General features: G+C 45.9%; 1 protein-coding gene across 2 annotated transcripts in view; it reads right to left on the reverse strand.

Moving 5' to 3' along the window:
* Positions 1-2,278: 2,278 nt before the first annotated feature.
* runx3 (RUNX family transcription factor 3) overlaps positions 2,279-25,664 on the reverse strand; it is a 48,571-nt gene continuing 25,185 nt past the window's right edge. For both annotated transcript variants that reach the window (XM_086275946.1, XM_086275947.1), the window contains 3 exons: positions 16,420-16,566; positions 10,092-10,166; positions 2,279-5,354 (listed from right to left, as the gene is read on the reverse strand). In XM_086275946.1, coding sequence (XP_086132072.1) covers positions 4,873-5,354; positions 10,092-10,166; positions 16,420-16,566 — 704 coding nt within the window. In that variant the 3' untranslated portion in view covers positions 2,279-4,872. The remainder of the gene's footprint in view (positions 5,355-10,091; positions 10,167-16,419; positions 16,567-25,664) is intronic.

Raw genomic sequence — 25,664 nt, forward strand, 5'->3', positions numbered from 1 at the left:
AGTGCTCTGTGTGAGAATGGTTGCATCACAGCTCTCGCGGTTTCTTAGCCCCTGGCCCCTGTGTTCCTCGGTCAATCTGTGGGAACCCTGATTTTGGACGGTAGTTGCTGTTCCCACCACCAGTCTGGTTAGAAAATAGACTGCTGGCCAACGTACCAGGCACCCAAAACAAGCCGGTTCAGGCCCACTGCTTCTCACGGGTTCAGGGCAGAGGTTGTTAGTGGCTCCAGAAGAGGCTGTAATTGGTTTCGCATGCAGGTATCATAGAAGCGACAGCGGATACTGTTATCATGAGAAACTTTCTCTGTTTCGCTTTGTTTGTGTCTTATTTCCAGTTCAGTGTTTTATCATCTTTCTTTTGAATAAAGATGAAAAATCCTGGAGGCCAATAAGCAACAGACAGAATAAACAAAGCAGTCGTTAGTTATTCTTTTCTATCGCCATGGGGCAAGTTATGCGTCTATTTTTTCAACTTTACCCACTTAAAAAGTGGTTTTGTTTGTCCTATACACCAATTCATCATGCCTTTTGACTACAATCACATCCAGACAGGCAGCCTGATCCAGGCAAACGCTTCCCCTCTTTCCGGGAGAGTTACAGTTTTCGGAAGAGGAGCAGCAGCGCTGCAGGAACAGAGAGAAGATGAAAAAGCAGCTCTGCTCGTGTACATCCATGACTAAGGCAGAGCCAGATGAGAGCCTCTCTGCTCCACACATGTGGACAAGAGAGTCGGGTCTCACAGAGTGTGTGAAGACAGCTGTAAAATTCCCCTGAGCCTGGCCTAATTGAAAGCTTATCATTTTCTCTTTGTGCTTCCTGAGTGGTGGGGGATCAGCGAGGGGCGAGGCAGAGCACTTCTCTGTGATGAGACCTGGAGGAAACGCTGTTGTGAACTCGCACTGTAAAGTGGAGCTCAGACCGTCTTGGTGGAGGGCTGGTGCGAGATCTGTCAGCGGGGGATTGTGTGTGTCTGCGTGGAAATGCTTTGAGTGTGCAGAGTTAATTGAATGCAGTGTGTATCGAGGCTGCATGTGTGCATCCTGAGGCTCTGTTGTTCTGCCAGCCATAGAAGGCCTGACACAGACACACGCATGCAGCAGAAGCCACACAAAGGCGAAGAAAGGTGAGAGCTGAACGAGAAGAAAGGATGAAAGAGGCAAAGAAAGAGAAAATGCAAGCGTCTAAACACAGGAAACAAAAGAGTGAAAAATTAGTGGAAAACAAAGTGAAAGCCTTTCATGGCACATCAACAGGTGGCATTAGTTAAAGAGCGAAGAATTGTGGGTATTTGGTGTCAGGATAACCACATCTGAAATCAGACCACCCCGCAAGGTGGCATCTCAAGTGTTTAATCTTATGGCTCGGCTTCAAATGGGGCAAACAGATGGCATCGGCGCGGTGTAAATTAACGACCACGCCGTCGGTTAAAAAAGGCCGCCGACATTCCAAACTTCTGTATTGTTTTTAACAAGTGACGACTTGCCGACGTGCGCTAACATGGAGGCTGCCAGGGTGGTGTCGGATTCCTGAGCAGCGTTTTATTTACGCTCAGGGTACCACCGCGCTGACAGCTGAGGCATTTTCAAACCTCTGGGAAGCGAGAGGAATTGCCAGCGAGAGTTTCGCTAATGGGAGAGAGGAGGAGAATTATTAGAGGGTTACTGGGCACAACCCAGCAAATGTAAGGTTATGAGATGAAAACAGTGGCATTCGTGGTATTTTTTCTGTGTGAGCCGAAGAAGTTAGAAGTACAGAAATGTGCTGGCGTGGAATCGGGTCCCATGGATGTTTATGAGGGTTTTCTTTTTCCTTCTTCATTTCTCAGCTGATGTGATGTGATGGTGTGTTGGATTCTGGAGATGATTTAAAAATGTACCCCCCCCCCCGTGTTTTAACTCTCAACACCTCGCCCTGTTAAACTACAACACCTCACAAGCCTAGGAGTACTGCTACACTGTGCTATTGTTTTTATAATTAAGCAAATAAATTCAAAGAATGTGGCCATAAATCTGCAACTTTAATCTAACCTAGGTGTGATTTATTCATTTCACTCCAAGAGTTCCTTTGAAGGGGCTATAAGGGTTCATTCCTGGACTCTGCTGAAGTAGCTGTAGCCTGCTCTATTTTTATGTTCTCTTTGAGCCTTTTTTCTGATTGGCTGCTCCCTGTAAACAAAAGGTTTCACAAGTGGGTGGGCGGAGCCGTGAGCATGAAGTGTGGCCATGTTTTACAAATCTTATCCTTCAAAAGAAAACAGCTTTGGAGACAAAAGTGAGACACTTTTTTTTTTAATTAAAATGAATAAAAACTACATTATCGCAAACTTTACAAGCACTCAGTATAGAAGCATTATCGATATCATTACATACATGGTGAAATTTTTTTTAAATTAACATACCAGTTTCAGATGTACATGCTTTGAGCATCAAAGAGATGGAGAGAGCAAGATGAAGGAACATTTTGCTGGAAAGGGATTGTTTAAAAAAAAGTAACATTGTGCTCTTTAATTAACACACAATAAAAATACGATTTACTCGCACACTTGGGCTTGTTTGCAGAAGAAAAACAAAAACAATATTTTTTGCCACACATTTTCTCCATCGAAAACATCCAAACAGTATTACAGGCAGTTGTGAAGATCTTTGGTTTTTTGTGTTTGAAGGAACCACACAAATCTCAGTACGTAGGTGGTTTCTCTAGCTGCATGATGTTTGCCTATAATACAGTAAGGTTTTCAGGCACATCCAGGCCAAAGGGAGATGGGAATGAGACGCTGTCATTTAGAAAAAAACTAGGAATAAGGCAGAGGGCATACAAAACAGCTTGCATACTTTTTTTTCTTTACCTGAGCTGCAAATGCTAGCTTCTTTGGATCACTTCTCACTTTGACATTAAAGCTTACTTATTTATCACATGAGCCGCCAACTTTCAAAGTCATGAATCCTAATCATCTTCATTCTTGTGAAAGAGTTTCCTGGTAAATACTGGATACCTGATACTTCTTGTAGATATCTTTAGCACACCTCGTGCCAAGGCGATGTGTGCAGGCAGAGCTGGCGGAGCTACGACCCCCTGGCACTGACAGTAAATTAGACTGGGAGCCATAAAAGGTTTCAAAGCACTCACTGATTATTTAGAACAAAAGGACCGGTGCACAACAACAGAGGGTTTTTTTTCAACTGCCTCTGGTTTTGTAAGAAGATACCCCTTTTGACCCCACCTGTCTTCCTCCATCCCTTCATCCTCTCCTCCTAATTTATGGAAACACGGGATCACATGTGTAGCTAAAGGGGAAAGGCCCTCCCAGGACAGGGGGAATGCGCACACACACCTGTGGTGCAGGAATGTGTTTGTGTGTCTGATCACGAAATTATTTGGCGACTTAAGTTGATGTCTATATATCTATCCATGTTTAGTTCGGCACACTTCTGGATATTTGTAAATGTATAAACCCAAAAATAAAGAGAGAAATGAAAGTTCAAACATAGTGCAAAAAATTCAGCAAATGGCTTTTTTGGTTTTTTTAAGCGCAGAAAGGCAATTTTGGAACTTTTTTTAAAAGCTTACAGCTCTAGAAGATGCTGTTGGGCACTGTTCACTCAGGAATAAAAGTTTTAGTGCATCAAAGCTACATTGGAAGGCAAAAAATTACATTAAAGGTTTTGGTTTTTTTTATAATTTAGTAGCAATATATTACACAAATTCCAAATTTATACTTAACAACAAAACATGGTATATATACTGTATATATATTTATATAAAAAAAAAAGGAAAGGCAGAGAGAAATGCTTAAGGATTTGGGGTATATGCATACATTTCCTCAAATTTTGGCTCAAATAAATATGAAAGGTAAACTGTCTCATCCAGTTTAAAAATACCAGACTAGGACTTTTTTTTCTTTAGAAAAGGGCTTGAATAAGAACATCAAAGGAAAAGTAAAGAGTAGAGACAACAGGACTCCTACAGAAAAACAAAAAAACCAAGAAACCCTCCTCTGCTTTAGTCTTTATACATTCCTTGAAATATCAGCCACTGTCCTGTTGAAGCGTGATTGACTGATGACGCGGCAGAGGAGGAGTCATATCTAAAAACGTGACATGTAAAATGCTTTTGTTTCTCAATAATGCAGCAGTTGTGTCGAAATGTCCACTGCGCAGTGTGGCTCCAAACACTAATGTGTCCATTTGGATAATAAATTAGGCAATAAGGTACTGCATAACCACCGTGAGCGCACGAAACAGCCTTGGGTGCAACTGACAATGTTTTCACAACTGACTCAATAATTTTTTACAATGTTGAAATTTGACAGAAATTAAAGCTTTAAAAAGGAAGGATTGCTACAGCAGTGCAGCCATGCCTCGCAGGAGTCCAGCCCGACTTCTCTCCTCCACCCGCCGAGTGAGCTGGATCGGTCTGTTTGAGGGATTTCTGCTGCGGTTTTTCAGTTCGTCAGCTGTGCTGATTGATCACACCTCCGCCGCCTTTTGTTCATTTGTCTTTGATGAGTACCTGTTTGCACAAGACAAATGAGGCCGGCACATTACTGCGGCTTCACTCGTTTTACTCTCTCTTCTGTTTACAGTCTCTGCCAAGTAACGCGTCAGCTCGTATGGCTTTTCCGGTTCTTTGACGGTACCTCGGTACAGTGCAGGAGTTCAAGAATTTACAAAACAAATAGAAGTCTTGGGGGATTTGGTAAAAGCAGAAGGTCTTTAAAGCGAGTGCCGGAGAAATAAAAGACAAACATGCAGCATTTCTCTTTTTTTGTTTTTTTTTCTTCTTCTTTTCTTTCAGTGTTCAGCTTCTTTTTTCTTTGTTCATCATCCTCTTTACTTTGTTTTCTCCTTCTCTTCTTGTCTAGCTGTCTGTCAGTCAGTAAGGCCTCCAGACAGATTCATCCAAGCGACCCGAAGCGCTCATGGCTGTGGGGGAGTTGCTGTGGCTGCCGTCGGCTTCCACGCCCTCGCTCTGGGTGTTTAGGCCCGGGTTCATCAGGCTGTTGGTCCCGCCAGTGCCTGTAGCCCCCGAGCAGGACAGTAGGCGGGTGGGAGAGCGCTCGCCCCCGGTATTCCCTGGAGCCACCATGGAGAACTGGTAGGATCCAGAGCCTGTGCCATAATACAGGTAAGAGTTGGACTGGAAGTTTTGGGATTGGTTGTTTGAGTAGGGTGGTGGCAGGTAGGTGTGGTATCTAGTAGAGGCTGACATGCTAAGGCCACTAATGCCGGTGCTGGAGGTGTTGGTGGAGTAGGGGAAGGCCCCGGGGTAGTGCATGCGGGGATCTGAGAAGCGAGGGTCGGTCAGCGGTGACAGAGACGGGAAGGTGGTCCTCTGCGGGAAGAGCTCTGTAGTCGCTGTTATAAAAACAGAGAAACAAAAGGTTGGAAAGAGCCAGAAAACATTCAAACTGCTCTTGCAATTATGAAACCAGCGACTCAGAGATCTCTCTTTTCTATTATTCGCAAGAAAAAAAAGACCCACATTTCCAGAGCAGCAAATCTCCCCAGACCCCCAATTCTGAGCTCAAGTTTCTTGCGATATACCGGTCCATGGAAATGTTTGCTCAAAGTAATGAACTGAGACATTTCTTTGCTTAATAACAGTCATCAAGCACTGACAGCACATCATCCCACAGCCCCGTGCACAAGACTGAAGTTATGAAAAGGCCCCCTTGCCACAGCCCTCCCACCACTGCTTCAAAAGACGCAACGCACAGTTTTCTATCTTTTTCAGAGCAATGAAAAGAGGCATTGTTTGTAGTGAGGGGTGCTTTGTATAAACACAGACAGCTCGCTGCACTGTTGTGCGGCTTGTCATAAATCATATTTAGGTGGCAGAGGCAGACGGTCGTACTCGGAGACGGTCAGAGAGAAAGAGAAGGGGAGGGGACGCAGGAAGAGAAATTGTGTTTCTGTGTATATCTAAACTAATGTGTATCACAGTGAATGACCTGTCAGAGTCGCTGCCAAGTGTAATCTCACAGGTAACGAAGCACAGTGGAACCAGGCTGCTATGTCTGCCATTTCACTGCACACCTTCTCATTTATTCAGCTGGCAAAAGGGAAATAGAAATATTGCTGAAGGGTTCGGCTTGGCGGTTTGCTGCTCTGAGATTTGATGCCACTACTGTCACCAAGGAACTCAAACACCATATTTCCCTCCTCGCTCAGCTAAGGAGTGCTATTGGCTGATCTTACACCACCCGAGCTTGGGAAACGAACCCATTCACAGATTTATGAAAGCTGCCGACTGACACCTCCGATAGTATTTGTGTTTCAGTCCAAGTACAGCACCAGTTATTTTCCAAGTTTCTGCTTAATGTACTTACGATACCTTTGATTTATTTTCACTTTGTTTTAATTGCATGTAAGCTAAATGCTAACACTGGGAAAATTACCTGCTACTGTTGTGGTTTTACTGGCTTCAGACACACTTTTAAATTCCCAGGTAAAGGTGTGAAATATTAAGCGTTGCTTGGCAAGTTGACCGCGTCGAGTCTTTGTGTTCATGATACTCCGATATTTTCCAAAGCAATAAGGTGGCCTTCAGCCAGAACAAACGCCCTTGACCTGGTTGTATGCCATAAAGACTAGTGAGTGTTCCTCACACCTGATGTCAGCCTACAGTATGCGCTCAGCCCACGCCTGTGTACGCCCGTGGTTATTTGTTTGTCTGCGTGTGGCTTCCATGGGTCCAGTGTGCCCACATGACTTCAAGTGTAAAATGTGGATTTGGATGGCAGAGAAAAGAAAGCTTGTATTTGTCAAATAGCAAGCGCTTGCACGCCACAGCCCCGAGGGGGGAGAATGCCAAACTTGCGTGCCACGGTCTTGTTGAAATGTCTTTTCCCTGTGTCTGGAGAAGAGGGTCCATTTTCAGCTGCAAAAAAATCAGTTCCTTTGCAATTTCCATGGCCCCAGCTTTACTCTTTGTTTTTTTTTCAGCAACACATTGCTGCTGTTGAATTTCCTTTTTTTTGGGAGGGGATGAGGGAGTTAGTAGTGGTGGTGGTGGTAGGGGGGGCTGTTTCTTTTTCCAGAGTCTACCAGGCACAGGAGTCGAGCTCCGTATCTGATTTCACGCGAGGAAAATCCAAGCCCTCAGCTGCTGTTGATTCGGGTGAAGTGGAGTCAGCCTACTAATTCCTACCGGACTCTCAAAAAGCTTTTGCTCCCTCTCTCTCTCTCTCTGTCTGTCCCTTCATCTGTCCCACTCTGTGCTAAATTTAGGCTTCGGGGTGAAACCGGGGAGGCGTTCTGTGGCTTGGGGACACGACAGCTCTCGCTGCTGCCGCCTACGCCGCCCACGCCGCCCACGATCTCCGCTTAATTGAAGTCGGTGGAAATGTGTGGGCCAAACTGCGGTGGGGATCGACTCCTGTGTTCCGTCAGGGGAAACTGGACTGGACGCTTATCACAACACCTTAATGGGCTTATGCAGTCTCAGGTTTTTGGCTGGGAGCCCTGAGGAGTCTGGTACAGTACAGTAGCTCCCTCTGGAGGAGAGGGCTAAACAAAGTGTCCTGTAATTGAGAAGCAAAGTTTGCAGTCTGCTTTTTCTCCCTCTTGACTGCGTTGCATACCTTCCTGCATCCCCACCCTCCCCCACCCAACATAAGTGCAGGGTTTGCTGCTGCGGCTGTGGTAACGGTGGTGTATCTTTGGCAGAGAGGGTCTTCCTAACTGAGCCGAGTACTCGCTGCCTGTAACCTCTACGGCACAAAACCACACATGATCTCCATTAGGCTCATCTGAAACGTGTTGACTAAATTGCAGGGACAGGATAAAGGATGGACCCCAGAGGCCTAGCTAGCACAGTGTGTGATGTTCTGAGTGTATGAAGCGGGTAGCTGGGAATCGGGGCTTTTATAGAGAACACGGTGTTCCAGCATGAGCTCTGAAGTGCAGCGCCATGCTCTTTTTGAATTCTGCAGTGCCAAGGGTGGAGCCCTCCTCCTTTCTGCTTAGGTCAAGAAGTCCTCTAGTCCACACTCAAGCGTGTAACCCAGATATGACAGGAGGTTTGTCTCGTTTGCATACGGGAGAAACTGATTTTGGTTGTTAACACAAGGGCAGGTTTGAGGCGGTCACGTCTCTGTGTGTAATTGTGCACGGGCTTATGTGTGTGTGTGTATGCACGTGTGCCTGAATGTGGTGGCTGACAATGGGGGGGATGCAAATCCAGGCGTTCACCTGTGAAATGTTTACTCAGGCTTGATGCAAACTGTGACGGCCAGCACCCAGGGAAGGGTGTCTCAGGCAAATAAGTGAAAGGAGGAAAAAGAGAGAAGCCCGGGCTGGTGCGGCTACGTGGAAAGAGCCACTGTGCTGTGTAATAAGAATGTTTTCTAATCTTTTTCTCTGATATAATCCCTGAAAAGGCCCAGCTGCTCTGCATTGTGGACTCCCGAGAAGGGATTTAAGTCCTTTCACAAGCAGAAAGCGTCCGGTTGATTTATTGACTGGTTTGAACAGTGGATGCCATTAGCTTGAGAAGGCGCTGTTGATAATTGGCCGACGAGTACAGGGTAACGTAACGCCACGGCAGGGCCGGTACTGCAGAATAGGAGACCCAAATGAACACAAATGATCTCCAGGTGTTTATTTAAGCGCCGAGGCTGTGGAGCCGGAGCATCATGTCGGATGCAAATACCGATCACCTCTGTACTGTGGCAACACGGTCGGCAGCCCCAAAGCCTCATCCACGTTAGCACTTTATCATGTGAGTGCGGAGGATTTTGCATGTTCTCAACTTGTGACATGCAACACAAGCAAGGGAAAAAGAAGTTTGTGATTATAAAAACCCTGAGATTTCCCTAATGCGTCGACACACGAGGTGACGCGATTAAAATATTTTTTTGTTAAGTAAATCTTTTTCTGCGAGAGATACGATACTCACTTGTAAAGTGACTGGTGTGATGTATTTGTTAACCAGTCATTGGGATTGTAGCTACATGAGAATCGCTGTTGTTAAATTTTTTTTCTCACTGCTGCTTCCAGTCTCTCACACAGCCCCGAGTGCCTTTGCACAGACGCCAACAAACACGTGTAATTCTGCTGTGTCAGTGCTTAGACACATTTCTTTAGACATTGCGTTGTATCTGATAAAATGCAGAAAAGAGAGCAAGAGCGCAGTGCTAAATCTAAAAGTCATTTTGTGTCTGAATGCGGGACTTCGTCACAGCGTGAGCGTATGAGTCAGCACGTCCGGTGTGGAGTGGTGGGTTGTGCGTAGGAGAATGCAAGACTGAGAGGGCTTTTAATCAAAATCGCCAAGATACAAATGAAACAAAGGAGAAGGGGGAAAGGCAGCGGAAGACAATGAAGAAAAAAAAAGCGAGAAGGATGGTGGCATTACGGGAACGCCGTGTGATGTAGTTGGGCCCTACAGGCAAAATGAAACAGACTCTAATATCATTGGCGCACCCTTTCCAGCTTGTTTCTTTCAGTTTGGAAAAACTACGTTTACTAATTAAAACAAAGCAGTGCGAGATGTTTTTAAAGACTTATATTCAAAGCGATCTTCATTGTGTTTTGCACGCTTGCTCACACAAGTCCTTACTAGTGACTTCACCCTTCAGGCTGTTTTTTCGCAACTAGCGAACACCCTCGGTTTCAAATTGAAACACACACACAAAGACACCGTCATGCATAAACAACATCCTAAAATAAATACAGAGTCTCATGCTTAGTTAAATTAGTTCTTTTATCAAGTATGAAGTGTAATAGTGAGACTTCTTGCAAGAACCAACCATGACCTACTAAACACATCAAAACGTCTCTCCCCTTACCAACCAGTCTGCAGTCTGAGACACTCAGACAGGTTTCTGATTTGATTTTGACTTAAATATGTTTAATTTAATTTGCTTATATTTTATCTATAACTGTTGATTGCCTTTTAGTATTTCAGAGACTGCACGAACTGTCCTCGTATAATTTTCTGTATGACGGCATTTTATTGCATATAATGTGTTTTTAGAAACCTCCTTGTCAAGCTGGTTTTTGATGAGCGCTATAAAAATAACCTTGAAAGCCAAGAGACAAAAAGAGTGTGTGGGGTAAAAAAAAAAGCAGTGCATTGCAGTGTCTCACCTGGCCATGGTCTCAGGTCCTCCTCCACCTTGCAGGTCTTCAGGGTGGGGGTGTCCATCTGCTCCTGCCACAGGGCTGCAAGAACACACACAAATACAAGCAATATGTGAGGATGTGGGCTTTATAAACAATCCAGTAGAGCAATTCTGGGAATTAATACGAGTTGTGTGCGTGTACAGGGTGAGGAGGTCACTGCCTGCGCCTTAGCAATCTAAAACACAATCCAAAAACGCCTTCTCGACAGACTGGGCAGAACCGTCTTGACATCTGGACATTTGGAGATGTTTTCCTGTCACAGGTCGGTCTCTGCTGACTGAGCAGTGAAGGCTGGGAAGAGGAGGGGTGGTTTTCTCACCACAGTGAGACCAAGCTTGGAAAAACATGCTCGATGGGTGCATATGAGATATTTTTGGGACTTTCAGGCGAGACACCGGAGAGACCTGTGAAGCTTATCCAGCCAAGCTGTCAGGAAGCCGAGGAGGGTCGAGGAGCTACTGGCCCAACGCGTGGGACCCTGCTTCACACTGGACGGTCACACCGCAGCACAAACAGCTGGCTGTTTGCTCTCGGTCTGAGACGGCGCAGTTGTTACACGACAACGTGCACGAAGCTGCGTGGAGCGCCTCGGCACATGTGCTGCGTGACAGCCCAGTCTGCGCGCCTCCGGATAGTGCTACGTCCCGTTTAAAACTTTTTCATCAAATGTGCGTAAATATTTTCAACATGCAGGCAGAAAAACGTGTATTACATTTTTCTCGTGTCGTCTCCCTTTAACGACAGCATCAATCAGCCGTCTAACCTCAGCGTGACTCTGCACACCCTCCCTCTCCCAGCCTCCTGTAGCGGCAATTAGGATGGAGAGGGGATGCCAGAGGCAGAGAGGAGGGCGGTGCTGGGTTGTTCACCTATAGCCACACTGGGCTTAACTAGTGTACGATCTCTGCTTCCCCTGGAGCTCCTCCACTTCCTTTGCAAAGACCCAAATCAGCACTCAGTCACTGAGAGGTCCTGCACTATGCCTCACAATGGCAAATTCTTAAACATAAATGGCCTTATTCAGAAAGGCTTGCAAGCAGCTGGTGCGATTCGCTCAAGAAAATAAACATTTCCTTCAAATATTTTGATTGGCCAGCAGACAACGTCAATACCAGAGGCACAGATTACCCCTGTTAATAAGACGGCCGGCCGCCCCTCAGCCCTGGGCGGAGCCGAGGAGTGAGGAAGGCGGTGGCTGAGCAGGGAAGAAGCGGCGACCGCGTCACTAATGAGAAGCTTTTGGGGTGGTGCCAGTGTAGTTTTGGAGAGGACTCGCATATAAACACACACATGTGCTGCTTTTTGAAGTGCATGTGTACATGAAAGGAGGAGGCTGAGAAGATGTTAGAGCCAAAATGGCGTCCATCCTCGTGACTCCGGATCTAGCGACGCCTCTGAGACATGTAACGCGCCTGCCGTAATGAAGCGTGTCATTGAGACACAGTGAATGCTGGTCCTTGTGCTGGCTTCCTGTTTCGCTCAGGCCTTAGGCGTCGCAGCAGGGAGAGAATGTGAGAGAGCGAGCAAGACAGAAAGAAAGACGCCAGCGAGGGAAGGGGAGAGAAAGAGAGCGTGTTAGAGAGGGGAGGAACACGGCCTTGGCTCAGCTATGTGGGACATTTGATATGTCTTTTGAGCCCTCACTTATAACGTGAGCAAAAACAAACACATGGGCTGAAAAATCCTATGTTCTCTTTCAGGGCTCGTTGTCCGCCCGCCCTTCCCCTCTCCCCAGACTCAATAGAGACTGTTCATGGCACACATGTAGTTTCTGTAATTGCTGAAATGTAAAACTGGGCCCGGCGCTGATGTGAAATTATAACTTACACAAACAGTTGAGTCTGGTAAAAAACATCTCGCTCTCACTTCTCCTTTTCTTTGTTTTTTTTTTTTTTGTGTTTTTTTTCCCCACCAGGGCTTCAAAAGAGCTTTTTTTTTCTCAGTTGAAGAAAAGAAACATTTTCAGTTTGAATTATTCATCTCAGGGTCACAAAAAGAGACTAACCACAAGTGAAGCTTTCAGGCACCATAACAAATAAACTCTGTGGTGGCCATTGACATATTATGTAAATAGTGGAGTGCAGAAGTAAAACAGAGTGTCTAAAGGACTGTTCCAGTTCCTGCTCGTTTTAGTTGCATTTACCTCAGAGGGCCAGCTTCCTGCTCGGGTTTGGCACAAGTCTGCATGAAACCCAACGAGCGCGGTGGCTATACTCTAAAGCCTACACCACAGCTACCTGACGGCGCTAATTTCCTGTCTCGCTCTTGCTTCTAATTGGCTGATCATGTCGTTCGGGATGTGTGAATTAGCTCGAGCCTCTCAGTTTGCGGCAGTAGCAGAGCGCTGCCTCGAATCTGGGGGGCCGGCCGGCTTGTTTATGTGGAGTAAACAGTGTGGTCACTGTGGACGAGGCAGGAGGGGCTGAATCAGGCCGGTCCTCCATCAAATGGGACTTTTTCAAGTCAATTCCAACTCAGAGGCCACAGCCTGAACGCACTGAGCGAGCGCGCCAGAGCCGAGCTGCAGCAGATGTGCGCCAGTTGTGCAGCGTGACGCCAGCGGTACCAACATTTGTAGAAGAGTCATTAACGGGAAAGAGCTTTCCGGGTAAAAGCTGAATACGGCAAAAAAAAAAAAAAAATTTAGTGAGCAATATAGTAGATCTGAAAGATTACGCCGAGTTTTTCAGCAACATCACCACATGACTCAGACACACACACGCACACACTTTTGGGCCGTCATCAAAGCCCTGAGCACTTGACTTGATGGTGGAACGTTATGCTAGTATCTGATATTCATCTTCAGAGAGGAACACACAGGTGTTGGAACAAATAACATGTTAAGTGATACCACCTCAAAAGTGCCAGGACTTTCTTTTTGGATGATTAAATTGGTGCTCCATTTCTTTTCTCCCCCTCCTGCCTCTCTAACTGTTAAAACACATTTAAAGTTAAAAGAGCGTCTTTCTTCTCGGCTGTCTGTTAGAGGCTCTGCCAAGGGCTTGTTGAGTTTTGTCCGCTTTTAAAACGGATTAGGGTAAAACTGGAATCTGTTTTCCACTTTTAACTTTGATATAAATCAAATTTTCAATCAGCTGCTTGCTTCCCTTAAGACTGTAAATGCTGTCGAATACATTGTGTATCAGAGGAAGGGAAGAAAAAAAACTGCCACCCACAGATACACATAGTATACACATGTAGCTCACTTGAGGTTTTGAAAACCAGAATAACAATTTAGTACTTGATTGTCTGAGTGTCAGATTTGCTTGACTGCACGAGTTGAACCATGCATTTTTCAACCACACACACGCGCACACACACACACACACACACACACACACACGCACACACAGTCCCTCCACCCTAGCTGAGAATCATTCCACACGTCTAGCAGGCTTACCTGTGGACACAGAAGAACAAAAACAAGCAGCGAGTGTAGCGTCTGCCAGCGCGCAGGAATCCTGTCACTGCATGCACTGTAATGAGCTCTTAATTACCCTGTCTGTCTGGGACACTAGCGGAGAACTTGCAACACTAGAATGAAACTACGTGTGTGCGTGTGCGTGTTTTATTTTCAGTGTGCTTATGGTGCAATCATCTTTGTCTCGGTGTGATTTAAGAATCCAGCGGTAGCTGATGTCTGCAGACGTGTCCTGTTGACGAGCAAACTGAGACAGAATTTCACGGCTCAGACAACAATATGAAGCAAGGAGGCTTTAGGAGGAGGAGGAGGGTGACACTATGCTTTCCTTTTTGTAGCCATCTTCAGAGGGGACGGGGTTGGAGGGGGGGGAGGTTCCAGCCTCGGATAATGGAAAACATCTTTTGTAACAGCAAGAAGGGAATCCATTTAATTATAACATGTTGATGGGCGATCTATCACCCGGCAATTCTCAAACAAACAGGCTTCGGGACTTAAAGTATCTGCAAAGTACAACAGCGTCTGGCAGGGATTGTCAAAAGCAGAGACGTGTGTGTTGTTGATATGTAAACACCTCCCTGTGTCTCTGGATGGGATTTATTACAACAAGTCTATTTTTGTTTGAGCTTTGCTCGTAATGCTGTCGTGCTGTTGTCTGTGCGCGATTCCTGCGCATACGGGACCGCTCTGCGGGACCCGTGCCACAACATACATCCACGGGCTGCCGCTCAGCCAGCGGATAGACGAGGTGGGAGGGAGAAAGGCTCTCTCCTCTGTTATTTAATTATTTTACCACTCTTGCCCTGCGGTGTGCCGTCACGATGGTAATACCACAGATTAAGGTGTGTGGTTTTTACAGCCCTTCCCCTCGTCTGTCTCACTCACATGCGCTTCTTATAGACAGCCTCGAGTCACCGGCAGCTGTAACTTGAAGCTCAAGGCCTTTAACTTATCTTGACACTTCCAAGAGATGTTAGCGTGTTGTGTCTGCTCTCCGACTACATGTGTGTGTTGCAACATTGCAGGCCTTTGAAGCCAGGCAAGTCTAATTCCTGCCCTAATCCTGCGTGAGGCAGACGAGAGCCGAGCGCTTCGTCTGCTGTCTGGACCGTGTCTGTACACCTCCCCGCCGATTGGCGTGCATCCCCGCCGGCCCGCCCATGCGCTCCCCCCGCCCACTTTTCAAGTCAGAAACCTAAAGTGTGAGCTTTGCTGCAGGGGTCTTTTTATTGGCAGGCAGCCTGCGGTGCGCACGGCAAACCCTGAGCCGTCAAAAAATGATCATCACAGTGACTGTATTGTGTCGAAGAGCCGCACCGTTTAGTTTCAGCATAACCTGTCGCTGGTGTTTCTAAAATGGCTGACGTGTTTTCATCTGGGTACACGCCGTACAGGGGAACAAAAGCGATATCAACAGTAAGTAAGGACAGGGGAGAGAAGGGTGAAAGACCCCGTGTTCTCTGCAGTCAGCTGTAAGATAGCCCCATACTGGTGAGTCAGCGCTGGCTAAGCTAAGCACAAGGCCAAACAGTGTGCACACTGATAGTGTTCCACCCACACACGGCTCAGAGGTCCCAAACAAGCCCTCCTGTACACAGCAGCATGCTGATACAAAGGTAATGAGATTCATTAGCCAGCATGAGAACCAGAGAGTGGGCCGAAGTTTGCGTTCAGGCATGTGTGCTTCCTGTTAAAGAGGCTCCAACAGAGAGGGAAGAGTCATCCTCACCCACGCAGCTGTCCACAGCTGACACACAGCCTCCTCCCCTCCAGTCGCACCACCTCTGTCTGACTCTCAGCTCTCCCCCCCAGCTTCCCCCGCACCCCTACACATTCGGACAGTCTCAGACTGACGTGATTGCCAAGGTAGCGGAAGGCTGCTACATTCCTGAGGCTGTAGTTGCACGGTGTGCGGAGGCCAGCTTCGGCAACTTGGCCAAGCTCGGCTGGCAGCGGCGGCCGTGCCACCTGGCTGCAGATTCTACCCCGCGCACTGTGGGGCCCAGACCCACCAGCGCAGGGCATCCGGGGACAAAGCTGACATGAGCTTCCCCTCGAACGGCCAACACATAACAGCTCTCAGATTAGTGGAACAGACCTCAGGAAAGTTTGCGGAGAACATGAAAGTCTCTTGGCTTAGCTCAGGGTGAGGTGAACAGCATGTGCTGTGCTGACAGATTCAATTACTTCAGCCAAATTAAACCAAATATGTTCGGCTTATTAAAGGAGATTTTCAGTTCTAAGTCATTAAAGGGCCAAATTAAAGTGTACATATTCTTCCTTCTAACTCATTTTTGAAAATATGGGCTGTAGATGACTTTCTTCTCTTAAATATGTTTGTGGAAAATTAGATAAACACGGTTAAAAATATGCACACTTTGTTTTGTCTACAGTATCGCGATAGTAGGAGCAGGAAGTCGTTTCTTTCAGCTGATCTAAGTCTGTCATGAAGCTAAATAATGTGGGTCGCCATTAATGTTTACGAGCTTCCCGTCACAGGTAGATGCACAGTGATGCTTTGTGGGTGTAGCTCAGTAGAAGAAAATGGCTCCAACAAATAAAATTACTCACAACAACATTTGTGTATTTTTAGATGTAGCCATGTTGAGTTTTTCAGATGTGTGTGTGTGTGTGTGTGTGTGTGTGTGTGTGTGTGTGTGTGTGCTCAGAGTCAAGCAAAGGCCTAAAACTATCAATAAAAAGGGTCAAAGTTGAATCATAAATAAAGGTCAGCACGAAAGTAACAGCAAATTACGTTTGTGAATTTTCCCTACACACACTCATTCAGCGTCACAGTTTCACAACTAGTACTTTCGAAAGAGATGTGAAAGTTTGCTGGTTGTACTCGTATATGTCAGTGGACCTCCTTACCTGGTGTGGTGCCAAGGTGGGGTTGGTGGATTTGGCGAGGATTGGTGTTTCCTGGGCCTATCCTCATACTCCGCTGGTAGCGTTCGATCTCTGACAGCCTGTCTGAGAACTGCATCTTCTGGGTGTCTTCTAACTTCACCCTGTGCCCTGAAAGAAAGACATGAGGAGGAGAGAAAGTCAAGCACTTGCACATTTTACCTCCTACACAACCTGGAAAACTGGCACTTGTTGCCAGGCTTGTACAAAAATAGCAAACACAATAACAAGAGTCCTATTAGAAAATTCCCCTTCTCCCTAATTTCTTTCTGGAGCACAGCGGTTTGACACATCCTGGCAAAACAACTTTTCCTGTCTAAACTGTAATTAGTGTAAAATTAGTTTGGACTGTGACGAGCATCAGTATGCTTCAGTGCAATTCATTTATATATATATATATATGTATATATATATATATATATTCATATTTAAAAAAGAGAGAGAGAGCAAGAGACCGTCACCGTGTTTTCAGCTTCCACATACAAAAATATTATTAGAATGTCAGCAGACCTTGAAATACATTGGCTAGACACTAAATGTTATACAAGCTGCACCTGCTGCCACGTCATCCGCAGATAACGATAGCGTAAGTGGTCAAAAATAATTACTGGAGGAATTTTGTTTCCCTGAACCTAAAGTCTAAGAAACAACACACTACCAACTGCTGCAGGAGTGCAGCAGTGGACAAAAGTGCTTTTGTTGGTCTTTTTAACAAGATTAAAAGAAAAGAAAAAAAGTGAGTGCATCTATCCCCAATAACCACTCGTCTCTCACACCCACACCCACGCAAATTCAGGTCTGACTGACACAGCACTTAGTCAGAAGGAAACACCCAGACGAGGTTAGCAGACCATACAGTCATCGCTGTTAAACATAACGAAGAGAAGGGAAAGAGAAAGAGACTTTAGCGCGTGTCTGTGTGCAGGAGGTGAGACTTAACTCTAAGAAGCGAAGCAGCGCTTCTTTAATCCAACCGAGTACCTAACCCGCACACACTTAGCCCCCATATCACTTTGATGCCCTGTTCAGGGAAACGATGAGATGAGAAAAAACCTCTGATCATGCCTTTTATGCAGACGCACTCATGTACAAATACACATGTGAACACACCTTAAATGTCAGACGTGAGTGCGGATGAGGGCTGTGCCTCTAATGGGAGGAAGACATTTTAATGTAACTATCAATGCACCAAAACTGTGTGTGAACCGGCATGTATACATTCTGTGGTTTTCTCCCTGGCATCTCTACAGAGTGGCCTAATGTGAAGTAATGGCTGGATTTGAATATTTTATCACTATATAAACGGGGCAAGGCAGACGGACCAATATGGATTTTGCCCGTCCTTTCTCTGCACTGACCCATGGGCAATATATCTTCCCTCCGAGGCTGACCCATGGGTAAAGTTTCCTCTCGTTTACCGCTCTGTCCATTTGTTTGTGCCCACCGCCTCGCTTCCGGCCTCTCTTTACAAACTATATAGAAATATCAAGCTTTGAAGCCCCCTCCCCGTACGCACACGCAGGCAGCCACATACATGGAGGGGTGATGTTCCGACATAATGTGAACACAAGCAGGCACTCAAATCAAAATTGTCGCTCTTCATTCACTCATTAGGAGTTGGATGAAACTTTAAATGTGTGAGAAGAAAAAGAGTCAGTCATGACTAATCTGTAGGAGCAGAGACAGGAGTCGTGTTGCTGCTCTGCAGCTGTTTGTGTGAGTGTGTGTGACTGAGTCCACCCTCTGGCCTGCCACTTTGCTCTGTGCTGTTACTCAGAACAAATCCCGGATAGACTCGTACGCTCTTGCACGCTCTGTAATATCATTTTTATTCACATGTGGCCTTCTTTTTAAACTTTGATGGAAGGTAGAAGCCAGAATATTTCTCTCTCTCTGCACACACACACACACACAGCGCCTGGTACAGGCTCCATAACCCACATAGACACTGTGGCTACTGTCTGTTCCAAGCCAGAGCAGGGGCGGCCAGGGGAAGCAGTCCTCCAAATATAGCCCCTATATGTGTCCTTGTGTAGTTATTAAGAGATTTACACCACCTCAAACGGCTGAGGTCGGGGAAATGATACATCCCACTGCTCTCTGGTTGGAAAAAAAGACAGGCAGCACGGGGGAAAAAAATGATAATTGGTCAGTTTTTCTGTGGCCACTGGTGGTCTGAGATGAATTGGCTGACTCTTTAGGGATGAAAGTGATCATTCAGTTACCCACAAACATGCACATGAACACACTTGAGCTGTGGATCCCGTGGCCCAGTTCCAGTTGGCAGGGATGCTTTAGCGACACACTGTTCGCAGCTTCCAGCAGGGGGTTTAGTGGCTTGTGAGAGGGCGATGTTTGGAAGGAGTGAGCGAGCGGTGGCATCATTAGAACAAGACCTGGCGCTCATTAACCCTGGCCTTGCAGTTGCTCTAAACATTGCACGTCGACTGGGAGGTGGCTTGAAGCTTTCGGCACCTCCTCTCAGTTTTACTCCTCGTCCCTTTTGTCTGTGTGAGCCTGTAAGCCTTACTGGGAAATTGTGATCAGAGGTGGTAGGGCATGAGCTTCGGACTGCCCGTGTAGCTTGAAGCAGGAATTTTGCCATTTCTGCACATGGCAAGTGTCTTAAAAAGAAAACTGTTGCTCCCTGTAGAAAAGTTTTAATAGCTGTCTAAATGATCCGCATAAGAGTCTCTTTGGCCAGCTGACCCCGGCTATAGCTGCTTTGTGTCAAGTCCAACCGCCAACATTTGACTTCTACTCTGCAGGGCTTGGAGGGCCAGAGGGGTGCCGGTGCTCCACACCAGCCCCATTTCAGAGGGGTTTCTGTGGTCAGATGAATATTTAATGTGTTAGTGTGCACTTAGGAAAGAATGCCTTTGTTTTTCTCTCTATGATATCATAACCACAAGATAGAGCTGGGAGATGGGAGGCAATGCACACATGAGGCCTAAACAGCAGCGCTCAATATGCATCCAGAGCTGAAAATGGATGCTAAAGGTTGTAGATTTACTAGCCTCCTCTCAGAGTAGTGGTCGCATCATCTGAAAGCATTATGGAAGTCTATGAAGAACAAATAAAATGCTTGATATAAAATGTCTGGTATTAACAATGTAGTGAAAGGCGATGGCTGTGTTTTGAAGAGATGGGTGTGCCGTTCCCAGCCCTGCTTTGTTTCGCGTGTGTATGTGTGTGTGTGTGCTTTTATTTCCTGATAGTGTTTTATCTTCACTGCAGCATTGCTTTGCTCTTTTGTGTCTGTGCTTTGAAGCATTTTGAGGTAAGTTCAGGTGTAAAACGTGCGAAAAGTGTAAAGTTATGTTCTTCCTCACACTGCACGTGGGCGTTTCGAAGACCAGACCGCACGAACAATCTCCACCGAGCGTTGCCCAGCCTTCCCTTCACAAAACCCGTATCAGCTCAACAGGGAGGCAGTGTTTGCTCAGCGAGGTGACTGCCAGGACTTTAACACGATGCCACAGCTGAACGATCACCCAGTGCGACCTGTTTCCTTCCTTCACCCTCGCACTTTTCTCTACTTCTCCTCTCGTTTTCTGTCTGTCTGTCTGTCTCTGCCTCCTTTAAAAGAAAGAAACATATGTTGCCGTCCAAAGGGAGACACATTAAACACAAGCCCTTTTTAGTTAAGGGCTGGGTTCTTTTTCAGGGACAAAGTGAAACTCTATCTGAACAGCAAAGGCCAATACGTGCTTTGGCTGTGACCCAGCTCTGCAGTGAATATATTTGAAGTGTAAATATTTGTTTTCATCGTATAAATGGACTTGATAGGCCCCTGATAACAGACAAGAATTAATGTGGAGTGCATGTATCACAGTGAAAACTATGTCTGGACTGTCTATGTATGCATGGTATTGAATTGCATAAAAAAACAATGTTTGGGTAGTGTAAGGAGCACTCCCGAGTCCAGCGCAAAGTACACAAAATGGCAGCTGGGTGAGCTTTTTTTGTTGCATTAATGAATCATTTTAATAATACCACAAGTTTTAGGTCAGGGAAGCCCTTGTTTTTTGTGCTAGCGCACTGAAACTAAAGTCTTGAAAAGATATGAAAACAAGCTGCATCCTTATCTAACTTCTGAAACTCGACAGTGTACCGGGGTGACAGTTGAACACATGTTGCAGTGGGGCCTACTTGCCTGCGAGCAAACTTCCGTTTGCCCTCAACAGACACTGGGGACGTTTCAACATGTGTTGAGCAAAACCTTGTACACCTGTCTTCCTCTTCCTCCTCTCTAGTGGACCTGAACCCCCCCCCCCCGTCACGTTCCCACCCTGCTTCTTTCTGCCACCCTTTTCGTTTACTTCCCTTTTCGTTCTATTATGAGCACAGCCCAAAACACTTTTCTGCAGCAGTGCATTTGGCTCTGTGCTTCCCAAGGCCACCAATCACACCATTGGGTATTTACAGTGGGGCAAATCAAAGTTCTTGTTTTGAGGCTGACCCTGAAGGATGTGGGTTTTACCCTTGGCTGGTGATTGTGGCTGTCTCGTCTGGGCCTAAATGAGTCGATGCTTGCCACACTCAGACATTACACTGCTTTAAACTCATTTACATAACGCTCCCGTACGTCCTTATGAATAAATGCGTAAAGTTTTACAACTCTGTGCGCTCACTTCATGATAATGACAAACTGTATCTCTGGATATAAGTGTGAGCTAAAGTGTCTATCATAAACACAGCAGCGCTTTTAGTTTTTTTTTTTCGTTTTTTTTTTGCGGAAACATTATTTAGGCTTTCAGGGGGACGTCAACAAAAGTTGTGGCATGCTTTTATCATCCTCTACGGCCACAGCTGGGGGACCGTCTGGTCCCTGAGGCAGATGCATCAGCCTGTCTCTGGGGACATCAGCACTGTGAAAATCCCCCTCGTAGGCCTAACACAAGCTGCTCACAACGGAAGTTGCTACATGAGACTGTTTGAGCAAAGAGCGAAGCCTTCCTTTTCTGATAAGGGGATAAAGTGCTTTGCGTTTGTGTGTGTGTGTGTGTGTGTGTGTGTGTGTGTGTGTGTGTGTGTGTGTGTGTGTGTGTGTGTGTGTGTGTGTGGAACAGAAGCAGTGCCACACAAGGACAGCCCTGCAGCGAGGCAGGTTGAGGCAGGCAAAGAGGGTGAGGGGGTGCCAAAATAGTATACCCAGATTCTAGAACAATACAGCAAGGCCCGTAGCACATTGAGAGCAATCATCCCTCTTTTGTCTGGCCTTTCTGTACTTTTGTGTGTGTGTGTGTGTGTAACTGTCTTCTGAGGCGTGTTGGGGGGTGATATGAGTGGAGCTGTTTTGCAGGCCTTTTGGCTGAATGCCTGCAGACTTTGCAGTGCTGCTGCTGCTTTGGCCTTGTTGTGCACAGAAGGCCTATTTGGCTCGGGTGACAGATCATATTAAAGCAATAAGCTGCTCTGAGTGTGTTATTTTAGCTCAAACGGTGAATGAGGTTGTTGTGCACATCTGTGTGTGTGTTTACGCTCGCGTCTGCGTGGTAGTCAGGTCGCTCTAAGTAGCGAGGTGCTGGGTGAAAGGTGGGGGCCTCGCAGAGCTGTGGGAAAGGAAGACAAGCTGCTGCTGTCACATACATCAATGCAACGCCAGCAGATGTGTCAAACGGCTTTGCGTTCACACCTCCGTGCATAGTAGCTCACACACAATTATGTGCAAAAATGAGTGCATTTGCCCCTAAACACACACGCAAACACACAGAGTTCCACTGAATGACAAGATTAAGATTCCAGGTGGGTCAGAGCAAATGTGTGAAATGTAAAATGTGTGAATTTTCCATCATGTAGGCACGCATACATTTTTTTATTTATTTTTTTTACTTTCAGTTCTTTCTCTGTGTGTCTGTTTTTGTTTTTTTTTTGTTTTTTTTTTAATGCTCTTGGTGGACTGTTGCAGAAGTGTCAAGGTTACAAGACTGACCTCTCCTTTGCTCTGATGATTCCAGTCTGTGTTTACCTACAGAATTACAACTTTCTCCACTGCTGGAAGCAAAAGAAAAGTTCTTGCTGCACCTATTATTTGCTCACTGTTCCTAACCATTAAGGCCTGAAGAAATAAATATCCAAACCGCAGGGTGGTGGTACACAGCGTCTTTTCCAGTAACCAGCAGGTGCCTTCTTCCCACAAACCGCCCCCCCACCCACCCCTCGCACTCTTTGCCCCAACGCAGAAAACGGTTTATTGTCATAATCCAGCGGGGGAGAAAAATATTCCTCCACTCATGGGCCATTTATTTTTCTAAATGCAGATCGGAACTTTTATTGAATTACAGCTGAAAGGTCGTAATGGCTCCCTCCTGTATGGGTCAGTGTAAATAAGGAAGAGTGAGCACACACAGAGTGGGCATTTTACTTCAAGTCATAGGTAAGTAAACAGGAAAGACGCTTGGCTGCTGAGTTTGCAGGGGAGTGGGTAGGTGGAGAGAGCTGAGTGGAGATGTTGGCCCGACTTCTTATTTGATTATGAGAATGTGTCTTCTGCTTGCATCATAAGACTGAATTAAAAGTGCCGTCTGGGACCTCTGTAAATAATTTGGTAATTCCTGGGACGTCATGCTGTTCTATTCGCCGTCAGTGAATATGGGGAGGAAATTTGTGTCTGAGCGGAAAAAGAAAGGGCATTTTACCCCAAAGCTTGTGTGTGTGTGTGTGTGTGTGTGTGTGTGTGTGTGTGTGTGTGTGTGCGCGTGCCTCCAACAGTCATCAGCAGGCCTGAAGGAGGAGGATTCACTGCACTGTTTCAAAATGTGGACAATGTTCTTCTTTTTCCTCATACAGCTGAAACTTGTGCATTGACACTGCAGCAACATGCCGAACAACAAACAGAGGCAGCAAAGGGAGAAGAGGAGAAAAAACGGTGCCCGTGATTGGCTAATGGCTGCAATTTCTTTGTTTATATCACAATTCGGCCGAGGTATTTAAACTAATTAGCTCTGCTTTCACAGGAAAGCCTAAGTGCAAAAGCTTAAGCAGGATTACCTACAACTGTGTGTGAATGCACGAGTGCGCGTCTCGTCCTCAAAGAGAATTGGCCTCAAAGCTTCTAGATGTGGTTAAGGTGGCAACAGTGGTCAGAGAGCTTCCATCTCAGTCCTTTATTTATCCTCCCACGACAAAATTTGATCATGTTACACTCACAACGAAAAAAGACATGAGAAAATAATTAGCAGCTGAGTGGCTGCTTCTAAAGCTTACGGATATGCATGATATGGCCCTCATCTGCTTCCCGTCACAAGTCTGAAAGCTCAAAATGCGGTGGATGGTTTGTCCCAGTACACGAGTTCCTCTCTGAAATCAGTTCAGAACTATTCAATATGTACCACTGCATTCCAGTGGATTTATCAGTTAGCCAATATTTGTTCTACGTCTAATCACTGAAGCCAAGTATGATGCATCTGGAGTGACCCCGGGGGGGAGAAAGACCACAGTCAACAGGCTCCAGTCAGTGCAGACGCCACTGAGTGTCATTTCTTCGAAAAGATATAAAATCTGCCCTTTATCAGTTCCCATCTGTCTCTGTGTGGTGTTGAGGCAGATTCTCGTCTCAACCAAATCATAAATTAGGTGGTCATGAGGTTGATCGTTGAGGCTCGCCACTATTTGTCTGTGTATGTGTGACTGTGTGCATGAGCAGGCTGCTATGTCTCCAGGTTATAACATCTCGTAGTCAGGAAAGCACCCGGCATCACGCATGCCGCTTCCCCCCCCTCCCGTGGCACTGATACACCTGTAGGCCTTTCTTTCAAAGACACCCATCTCCATTTTCAAACATCAAAGTTTTCTTTGAGAGAGCAATTCGCACCGAGGGGGATCCTTTCATGTGATCTGCGGAGCATGGGCGTGGCTGCACTTAAAGAGATGCACCTGGCAGGTGCATAAGCTGGGCACCCGCACACGCAAATGCATACGCAGCAGCATTCATGCTATCTCTTTGTTTACTTTGCAGAGCGACTGCAATATCACAGGAAAAATAACACAGCAAATGTCATTGTTTGTCTATTTGCATACTTTGTACAGTCTGTGTGCCAAATGCAAATAAAATCAACCCGCCAACTCTAACATGCACCCGACCCCCTCCCCTCCCTCCCTGACTACCTCCCTACGCCCACCATTCTCCTCATGGAGCTGTAGGAACACACCCAACCGAGTAAACACAGGCAACAAAACACGACAGTACTTGTGTGATTTTGGATGCGTGGGCCTGTGTTGGTGGGAAAGTGTGTCAGCTCTGGCTGTATGTATACAGGTACTGCACGTATGCTGTGTAATTCTGTTAGTGGTTACGATGTTTTCACGTGTATCATTCTCAAGTATCACAAGACAAATGAGCACTTTGACGTCGCTCAGGTGGAACGAGCTGCCGCATCTTCAGCATTCAGCAAACAACAGTCTGTGCAAATCTCATCACCTCATACGTGCACAAAAAATAATGAGCCAATCTATCTAACAGTTCATATTCATCGTTTCGCTTCTAGTGTTATTTATCCGTCTTGATTATATTACTCTGATTAAATGAGATGGCACTCGAAAATTCATTTGAAAAACTCAACAGCAACCACGACACGGTTACTCAAAAAAAAAAATCCACAAACCTCATTGGGAGCGGTTTCACATAGGAACTATTTTGTTTCTACCGAAGCGCACCCGCCAACCAAAGGAAACACGCAGCTAGATAATATTACAGCTCAGTTGAGTTACAGCATTAATGTTTACACGCTGTCACAAGCGTGACCCTCCTGTTGCAGGTAGAGAAGCATTTTCTTCTGCATACTGACATAGTTGGCAGGTGCAGTTCAGTTAAAGAGGAAATAGTTCCCACGTGAAACTGCTCACATCAAGGTTTTATGGATCATTTTGTTTGGTTTTAGTTTTTTAATATCTTAGTTATGATGTGCTACTAATAACGAAACATGGGGCACAGCACATATCTCCAAAAAATAGGGCGGGGGGGATCTCCACAGCAGGGCAAAGAGGCAGAGGCAGAGTTAAAACTAGATATTTAAGATTCAGCTGAAAATGTGTGGAAGCTATTTTCTAGTTAGTGACATTACAAACACACACTCATAGCTGAACTGATTTCTCACACACAGACAAGTCTCTAATCTGCTGTCAGATATTAAATTTATATAATTTTTTTGACACCATATACTTGTTATTTGTCAGCCTTAACGAAAGAGCTTTATTTTGTCTGAACT

This window comes from Aulonocara sp. 'chitande type north' Nkhata Bay, linkage group LG19 (assembly GCF_057382095.1).
Source record: "Aulonocara sp. 'chitande type north' Nkhata Bay isolate Kocher_YH1m ecotype deep benthic linkage group LG19, A_spYH_male_GT1.1, whole genome shotgun sequence".
Lineage (NCBI taxonomy): Eukaryota > Metazoa > Chordata > Actinopteri > Cichliformes > Cichlidae > Aulonocara > Aulonocara sp. 'chitande type north' Nkhata Bay.